General features: G+C 42.4%; 1 protein-coding gene across 9 annotated transcripts in view; it reads left to right on the top strand.

Annotated features, from left to right (window-relative positions):
- Positions 1-16,297, top strand: part of RCBTB2 (RCC1 and BTB domain containing protein 2) — a 56,363-nt gene extending 40,066 nt beyond the window's left edge. For 8 of the 9 annotated variants that reach the window (XM_055244942.2, XM_055244943.2, XM_063619147.1 and 5 more), the window contains 5 exons: positions 2,243-2,433; positions 3,294-3,420; positions 5,403-5,542; positions 8,811-8,941; positions 15,010-16,297. In XM_055244942.2, the coding sequence (XP_055100917.1) occupies positions 2,243-2,433; positions 3,294-3,420; positions 5,403-5,542; positions 8,811-8,941; positions 15,010-15,150 (730 nt within the window). In that variant the 3' untranslated portion in view covers positions 15,151-16,297. Of the gene's footprint in view, positions 1-2,242; positions 2,434-3,293; positions 3,421-5,402; positions 5,543-8,810; positions 8,942-10,541; positions 10,599-15,009 lie in introns of all 9 variants that reach the window. The other variant, XM_063619151.1, reaches the window with a different exon arrangement.
- Positions 16,298-18,168: the final 1,871 nt, after the last annotated feature.

The raw sequence follows: 18,168 nt of genomic DNA, 5'->3' as shown, positions 1-18,168 counted from the left end.
GCTCCTAGGTGCTAAGTGACATTCCCCTAGTCACGCAGCCTAGTGGTAGAGCGAGGATTCAAACCTAGTTTTTGTTTTCCTTTGAACTGGAGCTGCAAGAAAAAAAAAAGAAAGAAATAAAAAACAAACCTAAGTTTGACTCCAAATCCTGAGCTCTCCGCTGTGGGCTATCGTAGCCTCTTTCCTCTAGTATTTGTGGGTAGTTTTCAAGGGCTAAGAACGATCCTCTAATAAGTCAGTGAAATTGCTGCACATGAGAACAGCATGTGTCAGCCTCTGAGGCGAGCCGGTACAAGCTCCAGGTTCTGTGATGACACCTCCCTCCTGGTTTGAGAGCAACTGCCTAAAGGAGGCAGCGGAGGACCATCCTCACCCTCAGGTGCTAGCCCGTGTCAGTAGGGTCTTACACAACCTTTGCTCTGTGTTGTTGAGTCTTCCTCAGTCAGTAAAGTGACCCATAGATTACATTCAGTAAGACACCATGTTATGTGCTTAGAATTAAGCCAGTGATTAGGCCTGCCGGAAACTGGTCATCTCGCTGAACAGGTGAAACGGATACATAAAGTAACAGGGCCAGGCTAGAGTGGTGTGGACAGGAAGTGCCGCAGGAGCTCAGGTGAGCGGGAGACCTCAAACTTGGGGCAGTTTGAACCGGGCCTTACAAGATGGGTAGGGTTTGTAAGGCAGAGAGAAAGAACATTCCTGAACAACCATGTATGAAGACATTGAAGGGCAATGAGAAAGCCTGTTTGTTGAAACAGGGTGTGTGGACAAACTTGACTTGTGAGATGTCTGTACAGAGGTGATGCCAAATCGTGGATGGAGTTATGTCTTGTGTCAGGATTTTATCTGAGAGAAGCCACTGCCCGTGTGAAAGTTCTGGTGAGAACGGTGTTCAAGAGGATGAGTAACCTGCCAGCACTGTGTGAGTTGGGGCAGAAGAGAGAGTCTAAGGCAAGGGAGACCCGGGAGGCTGTTGCAAGGGCCAGATGCGGGGTGTGCCTGACCCCCCAGTGGTGGCTGAGGGGAGACGTTACAAAGAAAGCATCTTTGTTATTTAACTGGATATTCTAAAGAAAGTGGTAAATGAGGAGGGAGAAGTCAAAGATGACCCTGAAGTTCTAAGCCTAAGTCTCTGAGGATGCTGGTACCATTGTCTGCTGTAGCAAAATCAAGATGGGGACTTCCCCTGGGTTAAAAGAGTTTACCATTTTCCTTTAATCTGTATGGTGGCTTATTCTGATGGAAAAGGAATTACTTCCAGATCAACAAGACAATGTTTTCCATTAAGAATTGTTCTGAGGCCGGGTGCAGTGGCTCACACCTGTAATCCCAGCACTTTGGGAGGCCAAGGTGGGCGGATCACTTGGGCTCTGGAGTTCAAGACCAACCTGGGCAACATGGCAAAACCTTGTCTCTACAAAAAATACAAAAATTAGTCAGGTGTGGTGGCTTGCACCTGTAGTCCCAGCTACTACAGAGGCTGAGGTAGGAGGATCGCTTGAGCCCAGGAGGCAGAGGTTGCAGTGAGCCAAGATCCAAGATGGTGCCACTGCACTCTAGCCTGGGTGACAAGGCAAGACTCCTCTGTCTCAAAAAAAAAAAAAACTGTTCTGAGAACTACCTCCTCATCAATCGTGAACTTAGAGCAGTAGGACATATCACATAGTGATCCTAGGAAACTGCTCTCCTGGGCTCCAGGTCATACAGCCCAGTGTGGTAGAACTACTGAATTTACTCTCTGCAATAGGAGTTGGAATGACCCATAGCATTCTAAAAATCAGTGAAGTCTTCATTAAAATATTTATTTATTGGCCCTCAGTCCAGATGACCCAAATCTTTATTATTTTCTTCAGTAAGTGATGTTTTAGGGGGAAAAAATTTAAACCACCCTTTTTTGGTGGGGGAGACCACTACTCTCTTGGGTTATACTTGAATTTCAAAACAGGATGGTGCATCTTTTTGTAGGCCTACTGGCTAGAAGTGGTACAAACAGATCTTCATGAGTTATAAGTGCCATTGAAGTGTGGCTTAAATGTAAATAACGGTTTGGTGCCTGATACTTTAGGAGATGAGGTGTATGAGTCATGTAGTGTTTTTTTTTGTTGGTTTTTTTTTTCCTTTTCCTGACCCTTTTTGTAATTTTATGATGTCCCACATCAGTTAAACCTGGCGGGAGGAGGACACAACTTATTTCTGCCCCTGGTCACTGTGCTTATGTGGTGTGTGTTTGTGAATTTAGGATTATCGAGATTGCAGCCTGTCACTCCACACACACGTCTGCGGCCAAGACGCAGGGTGGGCACGTGTACATGTGGGGCCAGTGCCGGGGTCAGTCCGTGATTCTCCCGCACCTCACCCACTTCTCCTGCACCGACGACGTGTTTGCCTGCTTTGCCACTCCCGCCGTCACGTGGCGCCTCCTCTCCGTAGGTAAGCTGGTCACTGTCCATTTGGGGGATGGCCTGAAAATCTGGGAAAGAACTCAGGGCTTTACTTTGATAATGAGGATTTTGTTAGGTGCACTATCATAATTTATTTCTCTCTGATGGGCTTCTGCAAAAGGGAACTAATTTTATTTTCTTCAGAGCATCAAAAATCAACACCAGTACTAAACTAAAAGTAATTTTATTTGACTACTATTTTTTGTTTGTTTGTTTAAGAGAGAAAGATGAGGTCTTGCTCTGTTGCCCAGGCTGGAGTGCGGTGGTGCAATCATAGCTCATTGTACCCTTCAGCCCCTGGGCTCAAGCGATCCTTTTGCCTTAGCCTGTTGAGTAGCTGGGACTATACATACCCACTACCACACCTGGCTAATTTAAAGAAACTTTCTTTGGAGGTGGGGTCTCGCTGTGTTGCCCAGGCTGGTCTTAAACCGTGGGCCTCAGGCCATCTTTCTGTCTCTGCCCCTGCCAAAGTGTTGGGATCACAGGTGTGAGCCATTGTGCCCTGCCCTTATTTGACTGCTTTTTAATTTTACCGAGAAACTGTGTTTTTTACTTTTAGCTAGCATATTTACTCAAATGTTTAAAATTTCATGCAAAATTAGTGATGTGGCTTGGGACTTTTTATTGTTATTTTGCCAGATGTATAAGCAGATATGTGTGAGATTCTTATTCTTAATGATTACAGAGATGCAAATCTGTCTTCAGGGGAAAAACCCATTGCTCAGTTGCTCAGTTATTTTGAGGAATTGGTACTTTGATGAGCATCAGTAGAGTAGTGCCATATCCTGTCCTGTGTGTTCATTATGTCTGTAGCTAACTCTGGAAGCATTTGCATTATTCTCCTAGAACCTGATGACCACCTCACGGTGGCTGAGTCACTGAAGAGGGAATTTGATAACCCGGACACTGCAGACCTGAAGTTTCTAGTTGATGGAAAGTACATTTATGCACATAAAGTCCTTCTCAAGATTCGGTAAGGAATCATTTATATGAGAATTGAGAAAAATAATTCATTCAACAATTATATTCTAAGTGTCGAACTATATTAGGCACCTCAGTAATAAAGAAAAATTGTAAGACTGTTTTTGCTCTTACAAGCATACAGTGGAGCTGGGAGAAATATACGTGAAACAAGAAATAACACAGGTTGTGTGTGGTTCAGGGAATCAGTACCATAGGCATTCCTTAGGCTTGAAAAGTGGGATGGTTACCTTGGCAGCAGGGAGCAGCCAGCGCACGCTGCAAGTGTGTCCTGTGCTCTGAACACCGTATTGATACTTGGACGTCCATCAGTTACCCTCTCTGCCTGGGAATCAAGCTCAGCTCATAATAATCACCTTCTTATAATCACTTGTGGGGTACTTTTAGATGGTTTAAAAAAGAGAAGATCAAGGCCTTTCCAGACCAAAAAGGTCTATAGTGAGGCTAGCACAGAAATTTTAAAAAATCACATTTGTGAATGTTTTTGAGCAGTGAGCTGTGTGCATTTCAAGTGTGCAGTTTGATGAGTGCTGACACATGTCCATGCCTGTGAAACCACTGCCCCACATCCAGACAGAGAACATTCCCATCACCCTTCAAAGACCCCTCGTGTCCTAGCCCTGGGTGACCGCAGCTCCTTCTGTCACTGTAGATGAGTTAGCATTTCTAGAGTGTATTTAGATGGGATGATACAGGATGCATTCATTTGTGCCTGGCTTCTTTCTCTTACATGATGATTTTGAAATTCATTATGTTGTTGTGTAACAGATATTTAAATCCTACTGCAGTGAGTCACAAACTCAACACAGCATTTTAGTCTCAAGTTCCTCTTTAGTAAGATCAAGCTGTGCAGCGTTTGTTCACTCTCTCTGTATCACATCAACCTGCATGAAGGAAGAGGGGTGGATTTGTTTGCTGTAACACTGTACTATAGCCCGGGTGGCTTAAGCAACATAAAGTTCTGGAGGCTGGAAGTCCCAGATCAAAAGTGTCAGCTGGATGGGTTTCTTGTGAGGCTGTGAGCGAGAATCTGTTCCTGCCCTCTTTCCTAGCTGCTGGGGATTTGCAGACAGTCTTTGGCCTTCCTTGGCATATGGCTGCTTAACTCCAGTCAGCATGTGGCATTCTCTCTTTGTGCATGTCTGTGTCCAAATTTCCCCCGACCTTTTTATTTTAGATGACAGAGTCTTTCTCTATTGCCCAGGCTGGAGTGCAGTGGCCTGATCTCGGCTCACTGCAACCTCCGCCTCCCAGGTTCAAGTGATTCTCCTGCCTCAGCCTCCTGAGTAGCTGGGATTACAGGTGCACACCACCATGCCTGGCTAATTTTTGTATTTTTAGTAGAGATGGGGTTTCACCATATTGGCCAGGCTGGTCTCGAACTCCTGACCTCATGATCCACCCGCCTCGGCCTTCCAAAGTGCTGGGATTACAGGTGTGAGCCACCGCACCCAGCCCAAATTTCTCCTTTTAATAAGGATGCCAGTCATATTGGATTAGGGCCCACCCTAGTGACCTTCTTATAACTTGATTACCTCTTTAAAGGTTCTCTCTCCCAGTAAGGTCACATTTTGAGGTATTGGCCATTAGGACTTCAACACAGGAATTTTGAGAGGACATCATTCAACCCATAATGGAGTGAGGAAACAGAATTACTTAGATTTTATAAAAATAAACCCACTGATTTCTGTAAATGCTGACAGTGGTTGTGGTGTGAGAGAGATGCCAGGGAGCCCAGCTCCGTCCTCATTAGCACGGCCACTGGGGCTGCTTCCCAGGCCACCCCTGGCAGCAGGTTTGCAGGTACACCCTTGCTGAATAAATGATTGTTTGAAAACCCAGGCCAGCAAAGAAAGTGAGGAGCCACAGCAGGGACGTGCCAGTGTGCACCTTCGAGAGAAGGATGTGGTCCTCACAGAGGCCGTCTGTCCTGGCTGGGAAGCTAGGACCTGACATGCTGCTTTTTCCCTTCAGATGTGAGCATTTTCGTTCGTCATTGGAAGATAACGAGGATGATATTGTAGAAATGAGTGAATTTTCATATCCTGTTTACCGGGCCTTCCTGGAATACCTGTACACAGACAGCATCAGCCTTTCTCCTGAGGAGGCAGTAGGTAATTGCCAAAGACTTCCAAAAACTTGGCAAAATGTTGAGGAACTGACAAGGTGGTTTCTATAGAACCTAAAAGAAAGTCACTGTGAGGGTAATTACAGAAGTATTCCTTTTTGTGTGTGTTGAATCCAAACATGTTTCCCTTGTTACTACTTTATTACAAAGGTTGACTGGACAGATAGAGAGGAATCAAATCATCACCACTGTGGAGCATTGCAGGCAGCAGCATGGAGGAAGGGACAGAGACCGAGGGCCATGCAGCAGATCCCCGTGTCTCCACCAGCAGGGCCTGGGAATTCCACTTATTTCAGACTGTAGGCCTGAGTCAATCAAGTCTGTGCCCAGTGGCTTAGGAGGCTGGGAAAATGGGCATTTCCAGATGGCTGTAGCTTGGCTAAAAATTCTATGGTTTCAGTAGAAAGGAAGAATGGATGTGTGTGAGAGAGAGAGAAGAGTGTGTGTGTGTGTGTGTGTGTGTGTGTGTGTGTGTGTGTGTGTGTTGGGGTAGGGGTTGGGAGGGAGGCAACTAGCAGCTTCTGCCACAGGAGAGATGTGGTCTGTGTTTAAAACATCTGTTATTATATTGGTTCAGGTGTGAGATGATGGTCTCCTGGGTTGGGGTTGTATAGCAGTGGAAGTATTGCAAAGAGATCAGATTCTAGATACATTTTAAAGAGGTTGCTGATGGGATTTGTTGATAGATGGGATGAGAGGTGTGAGTTGAGAGAGAAGGTTGGCTGCACTGAGGTACTTGGCCTGGGTAGCTGCCTTAATGGAAGTCCTATTCACTGAGGTGAGGAAGATGGAGAACAACAGGCTTGCTCTGGAATTTGAAAGTCAAAGGAGTTTGAGCTTCCCATTAGATACCCAAGTGGCAATTTTTTTTTTTTTTTTTGAGATGGAGTTTCACTCTTGTTGCCCAGGCTGGAGTGCAATGGCGCGATCTCGGCTCACCGCAACCTCCGCCTCCCAGGTTCAAGCGATTCTCCTGCCTCAGCCCCTCGAGTAGCTGGGATTACAGGCATGCACCACCACGCCTGGCTAATTTTGTATTTTTAGTAGAGGCAGGGTTTCTTCATGTTGGTCAGGCTGGTCTTGAACTCCCGACCTCAGGTGATCCGCCCGTCTTAGCCTCCCAAAGTCCTGGGATTACAGGCGTGAGCCACTGCGCCTGGCCCCAAGTGGCAGTTTTTTATAGGCCCACCACTAACATTTGTGGGGCTCTAGTCAAGACTCCAAATGGAGACCTATGTTCCATACATCTAAAAATTTAAAGTTATATGTCAAGCTAATGAACTTCAGATAAAAATATGTCCAATCCTCCCACCTTGAAAAATGTAATTTCATTAAGAACTGAAAGGACAGGTTTCAATTTTAGTTGACATTTAGAATTGCAGGACTTCTTGTGCCAGAACCCAATGGCACAGGCAGGACAGACCCCTCCTCCAGCAGAAGGGTGTGTGGGCACCCTAGCTTGCATTCCAAGCCCTATCCACTCCCAACCCAGGTTACCCTTTTGGGCCAGGGGGTCTGCACATTGATGGTGGGGTCTAAGGGAGGAAATACCCACACTTGTGGCCTCAGGGCCAATTATGCAGGCAGTCCCAGGTTCCCAGGTACCCAAAGTGTGGTCTAGAAGTGGGCATGTGGCTCCTTAGCCACCCTGTGCTGTGGGTGTGCTTGGAGGAGGCGCAGAGCCGCGGCTTGGGGCAGAATCCTCTCTTAGGGCAGTGCAGCTTGCATGTGTGTCTGAAGCTTGGGGCCAAAAACAATGAAGCCATTCACAGCTCAAGATTTCAATGTCCTCCAGTGAGCTATCTGTCTTTCCTCTATAACTTTGATAATATTTGTTATTAAAAAAGCAAGTTTCCAACCAAAGTCTACCACATGTATAAGATTTATTAGCAGATAGACAGAAAAACAATTAACATGGTAAAATTGATGAAATCCCAGCTCTTTATACTTCGTACACTCTATTAAGTACCTTGCATGAAAAGTTAGCTTGAGGTGGACATGACAGTGTTCTAGTAGCCGGATTCAGCTAACCTTTTGATCCTGGCTACCACTCATTTCACCAATGACAAACTAATTCTGACATTCTTTATGCTAATTACAAATCCTGTAATGAAGATTCAGAAAAACAAATAGGATCTTTCAGATGCTGATTGACTGCTTCAATTAGAGTACTTCCTATCATTCCTTGGGGTAGATTAAAATTAATTTACATATGTCACCTCACCCAGTCTACATTGAATTACTTGAAAATAGGTGACAGGTAATATAACAGGACTCACCTGCATATATAGATGATATTTAAAACCCTGGGGCTGGGGTTTTGGGAAGTAAGTGAGGAAAGTATCTGAAGATTTAACCCTGGGGCACTCAAACATTTGGAAGTCAGGAAAAATGATCCAGCCTAGAGAACTGAGGAGCAACTAATTAAAGAGAAGAAAAATGCAAGCAAGTGACAAAGTATCCTAAGGAGAGCATTATCGACCATATCAAATTCTGTGTAAATGTCGAGTAAGAGGAAACCAGAGAATATTGCACCCTCAAAGCCATTGTGACCGCCACAGGTGTGACCACCAAGGGTGTGACTGCAGTAATGGTGGGGATGAATGAGGTCAGAATGGGAGGTGGGAAAATGGAGACAGCAGATACAGACAGCTCTGTCTAGGAGTTTTGCTGTAGAGAGGAGCAGTGGGATAGGGTAACAGGAGGCAGACACGTGTCCATGAAAGGGTCTCCTCTCCCCTCCCGTCTTCTCTTCTCCCCTCCCCTCTTCTCTTCTCCCCTCCTCTCTTCTCCCCTCCCCTCTTCTCTTCTCCTCTGCCTTCCCTTCGCCTCCCTCTCCTCTCCTCTCCTCTTTTCTTTTCTTCTTTTGTTTTCTTTCTTTTCATGGCGGGCACTCTTACAGCATGTGTGTGCTCCTGGGAATGGCCCAGGAGAAGCTGACATTGAGATTGCAGGGGAAGGGGTCATTCAAGGCGCACATGCTTTTTTCCTAGGAAAAAAATATTAAAGCTATTTTCCCTGTGCTCCTGTTTTTCAACAGCTAATGATTTGTGTATCATATTTGCTCAGCTTGGCTGCTGTCCTGGGTAGAGCCCCACACTGAAGTGTAAGTGTCAGTCAGCATCAGTCTATGCAGCGCTTCACTGAGGATTATATCCAAAATAGTGTCAAAATCATCTCTGAGTGGCTGAGTAAGCGAGTGTAAATCAGGATGCTTGAAATCACTCCCCCTAATAAACACCTCTTTCTGCCAGGACTGCTAGACTTGGCTACGTTTTATAGAGAAAATCGTTTGAAAAAGCTCTGCCAACAAACTATCAAGCAAGGCATCTGCGAGGAGAACGCCATCGCTCTGCTCTCGGCTGCGGTGAAGTATGACGCCCAGGTAAGGAAAGCTTGCTTCCAGCTGCCGGCCTCTTGGAGAAATGGAACCCAGGTGTCTGCTTCGTACCTCAAACTAAAATAAAAGTCTGGGTAGAGGAAATATTTAATATTTTTAAAAAATGAAGTAACAAGAGTCCTAGACAACATATAAGTGAGTATTTATATAATGTTGGGATGGACATCAAAGGCAGAAGCCATAAAGGAAAGGATTTATAGCTCTGATTTAAAAAGACAAGAAACTTTTATCCATGTAAAAATACCATAGAGAAACTTACAAAGTAATGAGACACTGGGAAAAATACTTGCAACAGATAATGAAGTCTGTTTACCAGAGTGAAAAACAAAAAGACAATAGGAACAGTTTGGTTGAAAGAAATGGACCAAAGAACAAATGGCTCTATAAATAGACAAAAGCATAAATGAAGACAAGGTATAACTTTTCACCTGTCAAAGCAGGAATATATTTTTAGAGATAACGTACAGGATCAGAATAATGGTGTTCTCCTAAACTGCTGATGAGAGTACAAATTGGTATGGAGAACAATTTGGTATAATATGTATTAAGCGCTTTAAATTAAAGACATAATCCTTCAAGGAATTCACTCATAAGTATTTATCTTGAGGAAGTAATCATGGATTTGGACAAAGACTTAGTTTCAAAGGTGTTTACTGCAGCGGTTTATAATTTTGAAAAATTAGAAAAAGGTTAGTGTTAATAGTGGAGGCTTGTTTATAAAATGTTAATATCAAGAAATTATGCAGCTATTCAAGATATATCACCAAGTGAAAAACTGTTATTTTTATTTTTTAAAAAAGTATAAATAGCTGAATAAAAAACTAAAATTCATTATCTACGTAGAAAAAAAGACTGAAAACTATGCTTAGTGGTTATCATTGAATGGTGGGATTGTGGATGATTTTTATTTTCTTCTCTTTGCTTATTTTTTTTAACTTTTACAGTGACCATGTATTGTTATGATAATAAAGAAAGGAAAGAAAACCAATCTTAAAACCAGATCTTTAGGAAACAGGCCATAACATCTTTGAGTCAGTTTCCTTTTGTTATAAGGATATCCTCTCCTTTGGTCAAAAAAACAGAGACATTTTAGTAGATGAAAGGTTATAACTTTTTTTCTGTTTATATAAATAATACTATGCTTATTAAAGAAAATTTGTAAAAGACAAAAAGTGATGAAGGTAATGACTCATCAACCAGAGAACATTAGCACTTTCATATAACAGCTTCTGAGTTTTTGTTTTATGTCACATTATATATTTGTAAATACTTGAAACCTAGATTTTTTTTTTCACTTAACATTTAAAAAAAAAAGTACTACCTCAAAACAATGACATTTAAAAGCACAAAACAATGACATTTAAAAGTGAATGTTTTATATCAAGGCAATAACATATTGGGCACTTACCACACAAAATGTTTCATGGTCAAACAAAATCCATGCACTTTTCCTAGTCCATTCTTTAGTATCACGGTGGTGAACCATGGTGATGGAGGGCCATCTCAGATGTCAAGATGGTGGCACATGGTGTTTGCATCTGAATCAGGCTTCATTTTTAATACTTTTTTATATTCTCTATGGCAGGGACTTTGTTTTGCTCACAACCATATCCCCAGTGCCTAGGACAGCGTCTGACACAGAGTAGGTACTTATTAAATACTCCTTTCATGGATGTTCTGTTTTGCCTATAGAGATGCACTGTTTTACTACAGCCTGTCCAGCTAATTGCTGTACCCTAAATTAGTATAATAGACTATAAGTAAAATAGACTGTATATGTGCTTAATGTAAAATACAAGCTTTTGTAAATAAAGAACAGTGCTGTATTTGATTTGCCTGGCTCAAATAAGCAAGAAATGGGCTCTTTCAGCAAATTATTATCCCTCATGCTGGACTGTCACTTAGTACGTAATTAATATGAGCCAGGGATTATCCTAAGCACAGTTCATGTTTCATTTACTCCTCAAAACAACCTTATATGACATAGGCATTATTATATTAGATCCAGTTTATAAATGAGAAAACTGAAGCTTGGGGAGATTAAGTAATCTGAGTAAACTAGTAAACTGCAAAACTGGAATACAGTCCAAGATTGGGCAAATTTTAAAACCGCATGTTTAATTACAATTCTCCATTGTCCTCAGTATTTTGAAATCAGGAGTATTTATGCATGATTCAACAAATATTCATTGAGTGCCTGTTACATGCCCTGCACTGCCCTAGGCACTGGGGTACTGCAAATGAACAAAACAATCCAAAATCTCTGCTCTCATGGGAATTTCTGGTGAGGGGAGATGGGTGATCAATAAATGAATAAGATATATAGTATGTCAGATGATGACAAGTGATATGGAAAGAAGTAAGCCAGGGAAGATAGCCTGGGGAATGCCATCCTGAGATGAAAGTTGAAATATTAAATAGAGTGGTCAGGGAGGCAACACATCAGTGAGCAGGTGACTCAAGCAGAGCCCTGAAGGAGGTGTGGGTGGTGTGTTCGGGGAAAAGCAAGCCTGGTGTGGAGGGAGCACAGTGTGGAGGGAAGTAGCTGATGAGGCAGGGAGATGGTGCGGTGGAGGTGCACAGTGGCATGTGTGGGAGGAGGCAGGGCCTGCAGAGCCCATAGGCAAGTTTCAGGAATCAGAGTTCCAAGCTGAGTGGCCGTCAGAGGGTTTGGAGAGGAGCAGATATGATGGGCATTTGAAAGTAATCCTCCTGGCTGCTGTGTTGAGGAGGGAGGGAGGGAGGTAGGGGGTGAGAGAGAGAGAGAGAATGTGTGTGTGTGTGTAGGGGAAGGAGGGTACTTAGGAGGCTGTATAATCTAGTAAGTGATGATGGTGGATTGGTCCAAGTTATCACCTGTGGGGATGGTAAAAAGTGGTTAAGATTTCGAATACATTTTGAAAGTAGAGCCAACAGGATGTGTGGATGGATTAGATGTGAGGAAAGAAAAAAGACGACTGAGAAGGTTCTGTGCCTCAGCAACTGTAAGGATGAAAGTGGCATCTATTGAGATAGAGAAGATAGGAGCAACATTTTGGGGGAAATATCAGGAATTTGGTTTTGAATATGAGAAGTATGTGATGTCTATCAGACATCCAAATGGAAATGTCTAATAAGCAAATTGGATAAGCAAGCCTGGAAGGCAGAGAGAAATGTGCTGAAGTCAAAGCTATGAGGCAGTGACGTGAGACAGGTTTGAGGATTAAGTCCTGAGCACTGTGTGCTTAGAGGTTGAGGAGATAAGGAGACTGAAGAGGAGTGGGCCGTCATGGAAGAGAGAAACCAGCAGACCATTTCCCGGAGGCTGGTAAAGAAAGCAAAACAGGAAGGAGGAAGTCCGAACCACACCAGATGCTGCTGGCAGGTCTGCACGAGGACTGAGAACTGACAAGTGGGTTTGGCGATGAGAACGCCGGGGGGGCCTTGGCAAGCAGTTTTAGCGTAGTGAGGCGAGAAGTCTGATCAAAGCGTGGAAGTAGAGGAACTGAAGATGGGGAATAGAGGCAGCTTTTCATGGTAATTTTCTTATAAAGATAAAAAGGAAGAGGTTTGGGGGACATTTGAGGTAAAACATCTTTACTTTTTTAAGATGTAGGAAATGGAAGCTTGTCTAATGATGCAGATGACTCAGTGAAGGGCAACAAGCCAGTGATGCAGGGGACAGTTGGTAGAGCAGGGCCCCTGAGTTGGTGGAGCAGTGGGATCTAGTGACAGAGCAAGGGCTCTGCTTTCTATAGGGTCTTGGACCTTTGATCCAGAGAAGATTGCATCCACAGGCCTCTCTGTAATAGGCAAGGAGATGTAGTGGGGAGAGCTTGTGGAGGTTCTTTTCAAGTGATTCTGGTTCTCAGTGAAATAGGAAGTCATGTCAGCTGAGGATGAGGATGGGAGGGGAGATGTCAGGCTTATGGGGAGAAGTATGAGAGTCCTGTAGGAGAATGAGCAAACTAGGAGAATGTGGTAGGACTGCAGGACAGAACAGAGGGCCCCATTTTGAACATGAAGCCGTATAGAGTGGTAGCATTCAAAATAGACTACAATTCTTTAACTGAAAAATAATGGGGGCCTTGTTTTATATGGACAGAATTCCCTTATAACCAGTACCACCACCCTATGCCAATTTATTGAATTCTTAGAATCACAGGAAGTCTTTCCAAGTCCTGTCCTTAATTTAATATTTAGGGGAAGATCCCACTCTAGAATAAAGTAAAGGAGCATGGATCCAAGTGATAACTTTTTAGGGTCCTTTCATTCTCCCATGAATTAGCAGTTTTCCTGATGCTGTCCAGATCTGTGAGGCATCAAACTGCCCAGCCACCTAACTCCAGACACACTCTAATGTGTGTGGTGTAGGTATGAATTCCTCCATTCCTCTCTGTAGAGTTCAGCCAAAGAGATGATGCATCTCTATCTGGTTTCACTTTTGTGTGCTGTAGGCAAAAATGTCATTTCTAAAAATTTAAGCAACAGCACATAATTTTAAATGGATCCTGAGATATTCAGCATGTGTCATTGAAGCACATTTTTATGTATAGTATGCTGTGATGACAAGTGAGTGTGTGAATTTTCCCTGTTTATCACTGAGGGCTTACCTGGGACAGAGACACATCATATTGCTGGTGTGGTACCAACAGCCTGCCCAGTTATGTTCAGGCATGAAATAAACGTTTTCCTAGTATAGTTTCTTTCTTTTCTTTAAAGAAAATGTACCATAGGTTTATATGTACATTGGTAAGGCTATCAGCATTGCTATTTTTTTTTATTTTTTCCATCTTCAGCATTTGCTATAATTTATGTCTAAAGAAGAAAAGACTATCGTGTATAATGTGCATATGTCATTGCTTAGAAAGTATTTGGGGCCTTTATTTTTTATAAATTACCTACAGTAGCTTGGAGAGGAAACTTTTTTTTTTTTTTTTTTTGAGACAGAGTCTCGCTCTGTCACCCAGGTTGGAGTGCAGTGGCGCGATCTGGGCTCACTGCAAGCTCCGCCTCCCGGGTTCACGCCATTCTCCTGCCTCAGCCTCTCCGAGTAGCTGGGACTACAGGCGCCCGCCACCACGCCCGGCTAATTTTTTTTGTATTTTTAGTAGAGACGGAGTTTCACCGTGGTCTCGATCTCCTGACCTCGTGATCCGCCCGTCTCGGCCTCCCAAAGTGCTGGGATTACAAGCATGAGCCACCGCGCCCGGCCAAGGAAACTTTTAAAAATTGACCACCACCTAGTGGCATCTTGTCCTGGGCCGAGTAGCCTAGGGTTTGAGGCATATTGGAGGTCTCAGCAGCCTGCCCTCACTTCTCCAGGGCCAAAAAGCATCTGGTCAGCCGCATTCTGATTTTCAAGTTATAGTTCTAATTAGGAGAATTATTACAGCGTTATTCTTTGGCCCAGAGTGCATTACAGTAAGCCAGAAAACACCAATCTGTCGGGTCTCTCTTACCAGAGACTTGTAAGTCATGATTTCTTTAAAGCATTTTCCCAGTTGAGATTGCTGAAGGCATATATAGTGTGATCAAATCCATCCATCCCATCCTGTGTCGTCTCATAAAGGGAAAAGGCAGTGGCCTGTTAATGACTTCAGAGCAGCAATTTCCTGGCATTACTGCTTTTTATGGCTTACCTTTTTCTTCCATCAACTCTTTATAGGCAGACATACTTAAAGACCCTGATATAAATATAAAAGAAGAGTATAGGACTTTTAACAATTATTGAAAGTGAAATCAACAGTTACAAATACTGTCACTAGACAAAGGTACCAAGGAATTCACACACTCATGTGCCTATCTCTGGTAAGAAAAAGATTCTTTCCCTAGGTTAGTGCAGAGGAACTTGAATGTTACTCCGTGCTACTTAAATTTTTACAAGCATAGATGATTCATATTTGTTATACTTTTTATGACTATTCTTTAGGTATTACCATGCCATCATTTCCTCCACTTGGCTATCAAATCCTTTTTCCTTGCCTAACTTGTTTTAGCAATTTTCATGCTATGTTGCATTGAATTAGGAAATAATGAATTTATTAAACCATCTTTGTTGTTGTTGTTCCTAGGATTTAGAAGAATTCTGCTTCAGGTTTTGCATAAACCATCTGACCGTAGTAACACAAACATCAGGTTTTGCAGAAATGGACCATGATCTCCTGAAGAACTTTATCAGCAAAGCAAGCAGAGTTGGAGCCTTTAAAAATTGATCCCATCTGCAGGAAAGGAGTTTTTGAGCCTTTCCTTTTCCCCTGCAAAAGCCAGAGATGAATCACTTCTCTTTAATTAATAGTATGTATGATGAGCTACGTTTGGCTGAGTACTTGTATCTGTCAAAAGAAGGATGGTGGTGAGTGGTCTTCGTCTGCCTAAACCCAGAGTTTATGTAGAAAGCATTGACTGTTCTGATCAGATGTGACTAAGGTCAAGGAAAAAAAATTGAAATATCTTATTTACCATTTCCTCTTCTGAGTCACTTAAATTGGACACCTTTGGTACCCTGGTCTCTGTATATGCTAGTCTGGCCCAAATGTTCCATTATTCAGCTGGCTGATACCACATAGATAGCTTGACAAGGAGTGCTGTCCTTACCACATTTTCAGCACTCAGCACAGTGCCTTGTGTATAATAGGCACTCAATTTATTATAAATCTTCAGCATGTCCTGAGAACAGCTTTAGTTGTGGAATACTGGGGGAAGGAATAACTTTCACAAAATAAACTTAAAACAGCTTGTAATTATTGAGGTTCATATTCTTCTGGTATATCATTCTGAGAAATTGTGGCTAATTTAGAACATTGTTTAGAATTCACAAAAGGCCTTGGCAATTAAATTGTCAGAGGCCCAAGGGCTAATTTTAATTTTCTTTTTACTTGGAGTCATTCATTAATCTCTCACATGGGATTATGGAGTATGAAGTATTATCTTTGAATGAAATGCCTTGGCTGATCTGCCTTACATAATCACATAAGGTCCTTTGATTTTCTTTGTGTTAAGAGGGATTTGCCTCCGTAAATGAAAATGACAATGTGCTTTTCTTGTATTTGACTTTCATGTCACTATAAAATAGGTCTCTTAACCTGGCACCAGTATAACTATAAAGCACTAGCTGAGAAGGAACTGATACTTACATTTCATGGACAGCATTAACAAGAATGAGGTAAATTTATACTTTTTAGATTAAAACAAATTACCTAATTGCAAAAGAGAAACTGGAATGGAACATAGTCTCAGATTCTTCTAATGTGTATCTCACAATATCATGTAATGTAAAGAAAACCCTTTTGGAATTAGAATTCTTGTTCTGATGCTGAACTATTTGGTAATAAAGTGCTTATTTGCAGATAACAGAACAAATGTGTTGGGGTTTTTTTTATCCCAAAACAGCAGCAAAATTATAAAATGTCAACCTCATGTCTCTTAGATGTACATAAATCAGTTGGATATATTATACTCTTATCAAGCAGTTACTCAGATAAAGTCTCATAGGAAAGCCCACCCTAGAACACAAATAGCTTATAAACAACCTAATTATCATTCATATTATTGCCTTGGTCTGCTCTTTATTGGCGAGGTGACTTTTTTGAAGACATTTTTGTAGAGCAGTTTTAGGTTCACAGCAAAATTGTGAAGAAAATACAGTTTTCCCTTATGCCTCATGCCCCTACACATACACAGCCTTCCCTGCTGTCAACACCCCCCACCAGAGTGGTGCATTTGTTATACCTGATGAACCGGCTCGGACACATCATTATCACCCACAGTCCATAGTTTACATTAGAGTCCATTGTTGGTGGTGCACATTCTGTGAGTTTGGACAAATGTATAATGACCTGTGTCCATCATTATTGTATCATAGAGAGTGGTTTCATTGCCCTAAAAATCCTCTGAGCTCTGCTTATTCATCCCTTCCTCCTTTGCCCCTAACTCCTGGCAGCCATGGATCTTTTTACTGTATCCATAGTTTTACCTTTTCCAGAATGTCATATGGTTGGAATCATACAGTATATAGCCTTTTTGGATTGGCTTCTTTCACTTAATAATATGCAATTAAGTTTCCACAAGTCTTTTCGTGGCTTGATAGCTCATTTCTTTTTAGTGCTGAGTAATACTCTATTGCCTGGATGTACCACGGTTTATCCATTCACCTCCTGAAGGACATCTTGGTTTCTTCCAAGTTTTGGCAATTACGAATAAAGCTACTATAAACATCTGTGTACAGGTTTTTGTGTGGACATAAGTTTTCAACTCCTTTGGGTAAATACCAAGGAGCATGATTACTGGATTATATGTTAAGAGTATGTTTTTGTTTTTTTTGTTTTTTTAAGAAACTGTCAAACTGTAATTCAAAGTGGCTGTACCATTTTTCATGTCCATGAGCAGTGAATGAAAGTTCTTGTTGCTCCACATCCTCACCAGCATTAGGTATTGTCAGTGTTCCAGATTTGGGCCATTCTAATAGGTGTATAGTGCCATCTCATTTTTGTTTTAATTTGCATTTCCCTGATAACATACGATGGAGTATTTTTTCATGTGCTTAGTTGCTATCTGCATATCTTCTTTGATGAGGCATCTGTTCAGATTGGTAGCCAATTTTTAAATCTTTTTTTTTTTAATTGTTTTGAGTTCATTGTATATTTTGGGTAACAGTCCTTTATCAGGTACGTCTTTTGTAAATATTTTCTCCCAGTTTGTGGCTTGTCTTTTCATTCTCTTCGTTGGGTCACATTTTGAATCCATTATTTCTGCTATGATTTGGATGTGGTTTGTCCTTTGCCAGAACTCATATTGAAATTTGATCCCCACCATGGTGGTGTCGGGAGGCCTTAGGGCCTGGTGGGAAGTGTATGGGTCCTGGGGGCAGATCCATTGTGAATAGATTAATGCCCTCCAGCAAGAGTGGGTTCTGGTTCTCTTGGGACTGAATTCGTTCCCAAGACGGAGTTGTTATAAAAGGGATTTCAGGCCGGGCGCGGTGGCTCACGCGTGCAATCGCATCACTTTGGGAAGCCAAGGCGGGCGAATCACGAGGTCAAGAGTTCAAAACCAGCTTGGCAACATGGTGAAACCCCATCTCTATTAAAAATACAAAAAACTAGCTGGGTGTAGTGGCGGGCACCTGTAATCCCAGCTACTCGGGAGGCTGAGGCAGGAGAATCACTTGAACCTGGGAGGCGGAGGTTGCAGTGAGCTGAGATTGGCACCACTGCAGTCCAGCCTGGTGACAG

The sequence above is a fragment of the Symphalangus syndactylus genome, chromosome 15, assembly GCF_028878055.3.
Source record: "Symphalangus syndactylus isolate Jambi chromosome 15, NHGRI_mSymSyn1-v2.1_pri, whole genome shotgun sequence".
Taxonomy (NCBI): domain Eukaryota; kingdom Metazoa; phylum Chordata; class Mammalia; order Primates; family Hylobatidae; genus Symphalangus; species Symphalangus syndactylus.
Note: the sequence above shows the minus strand (reverse complement) of the source record. Positions and strands in the feature narration are given on the sequence as shown.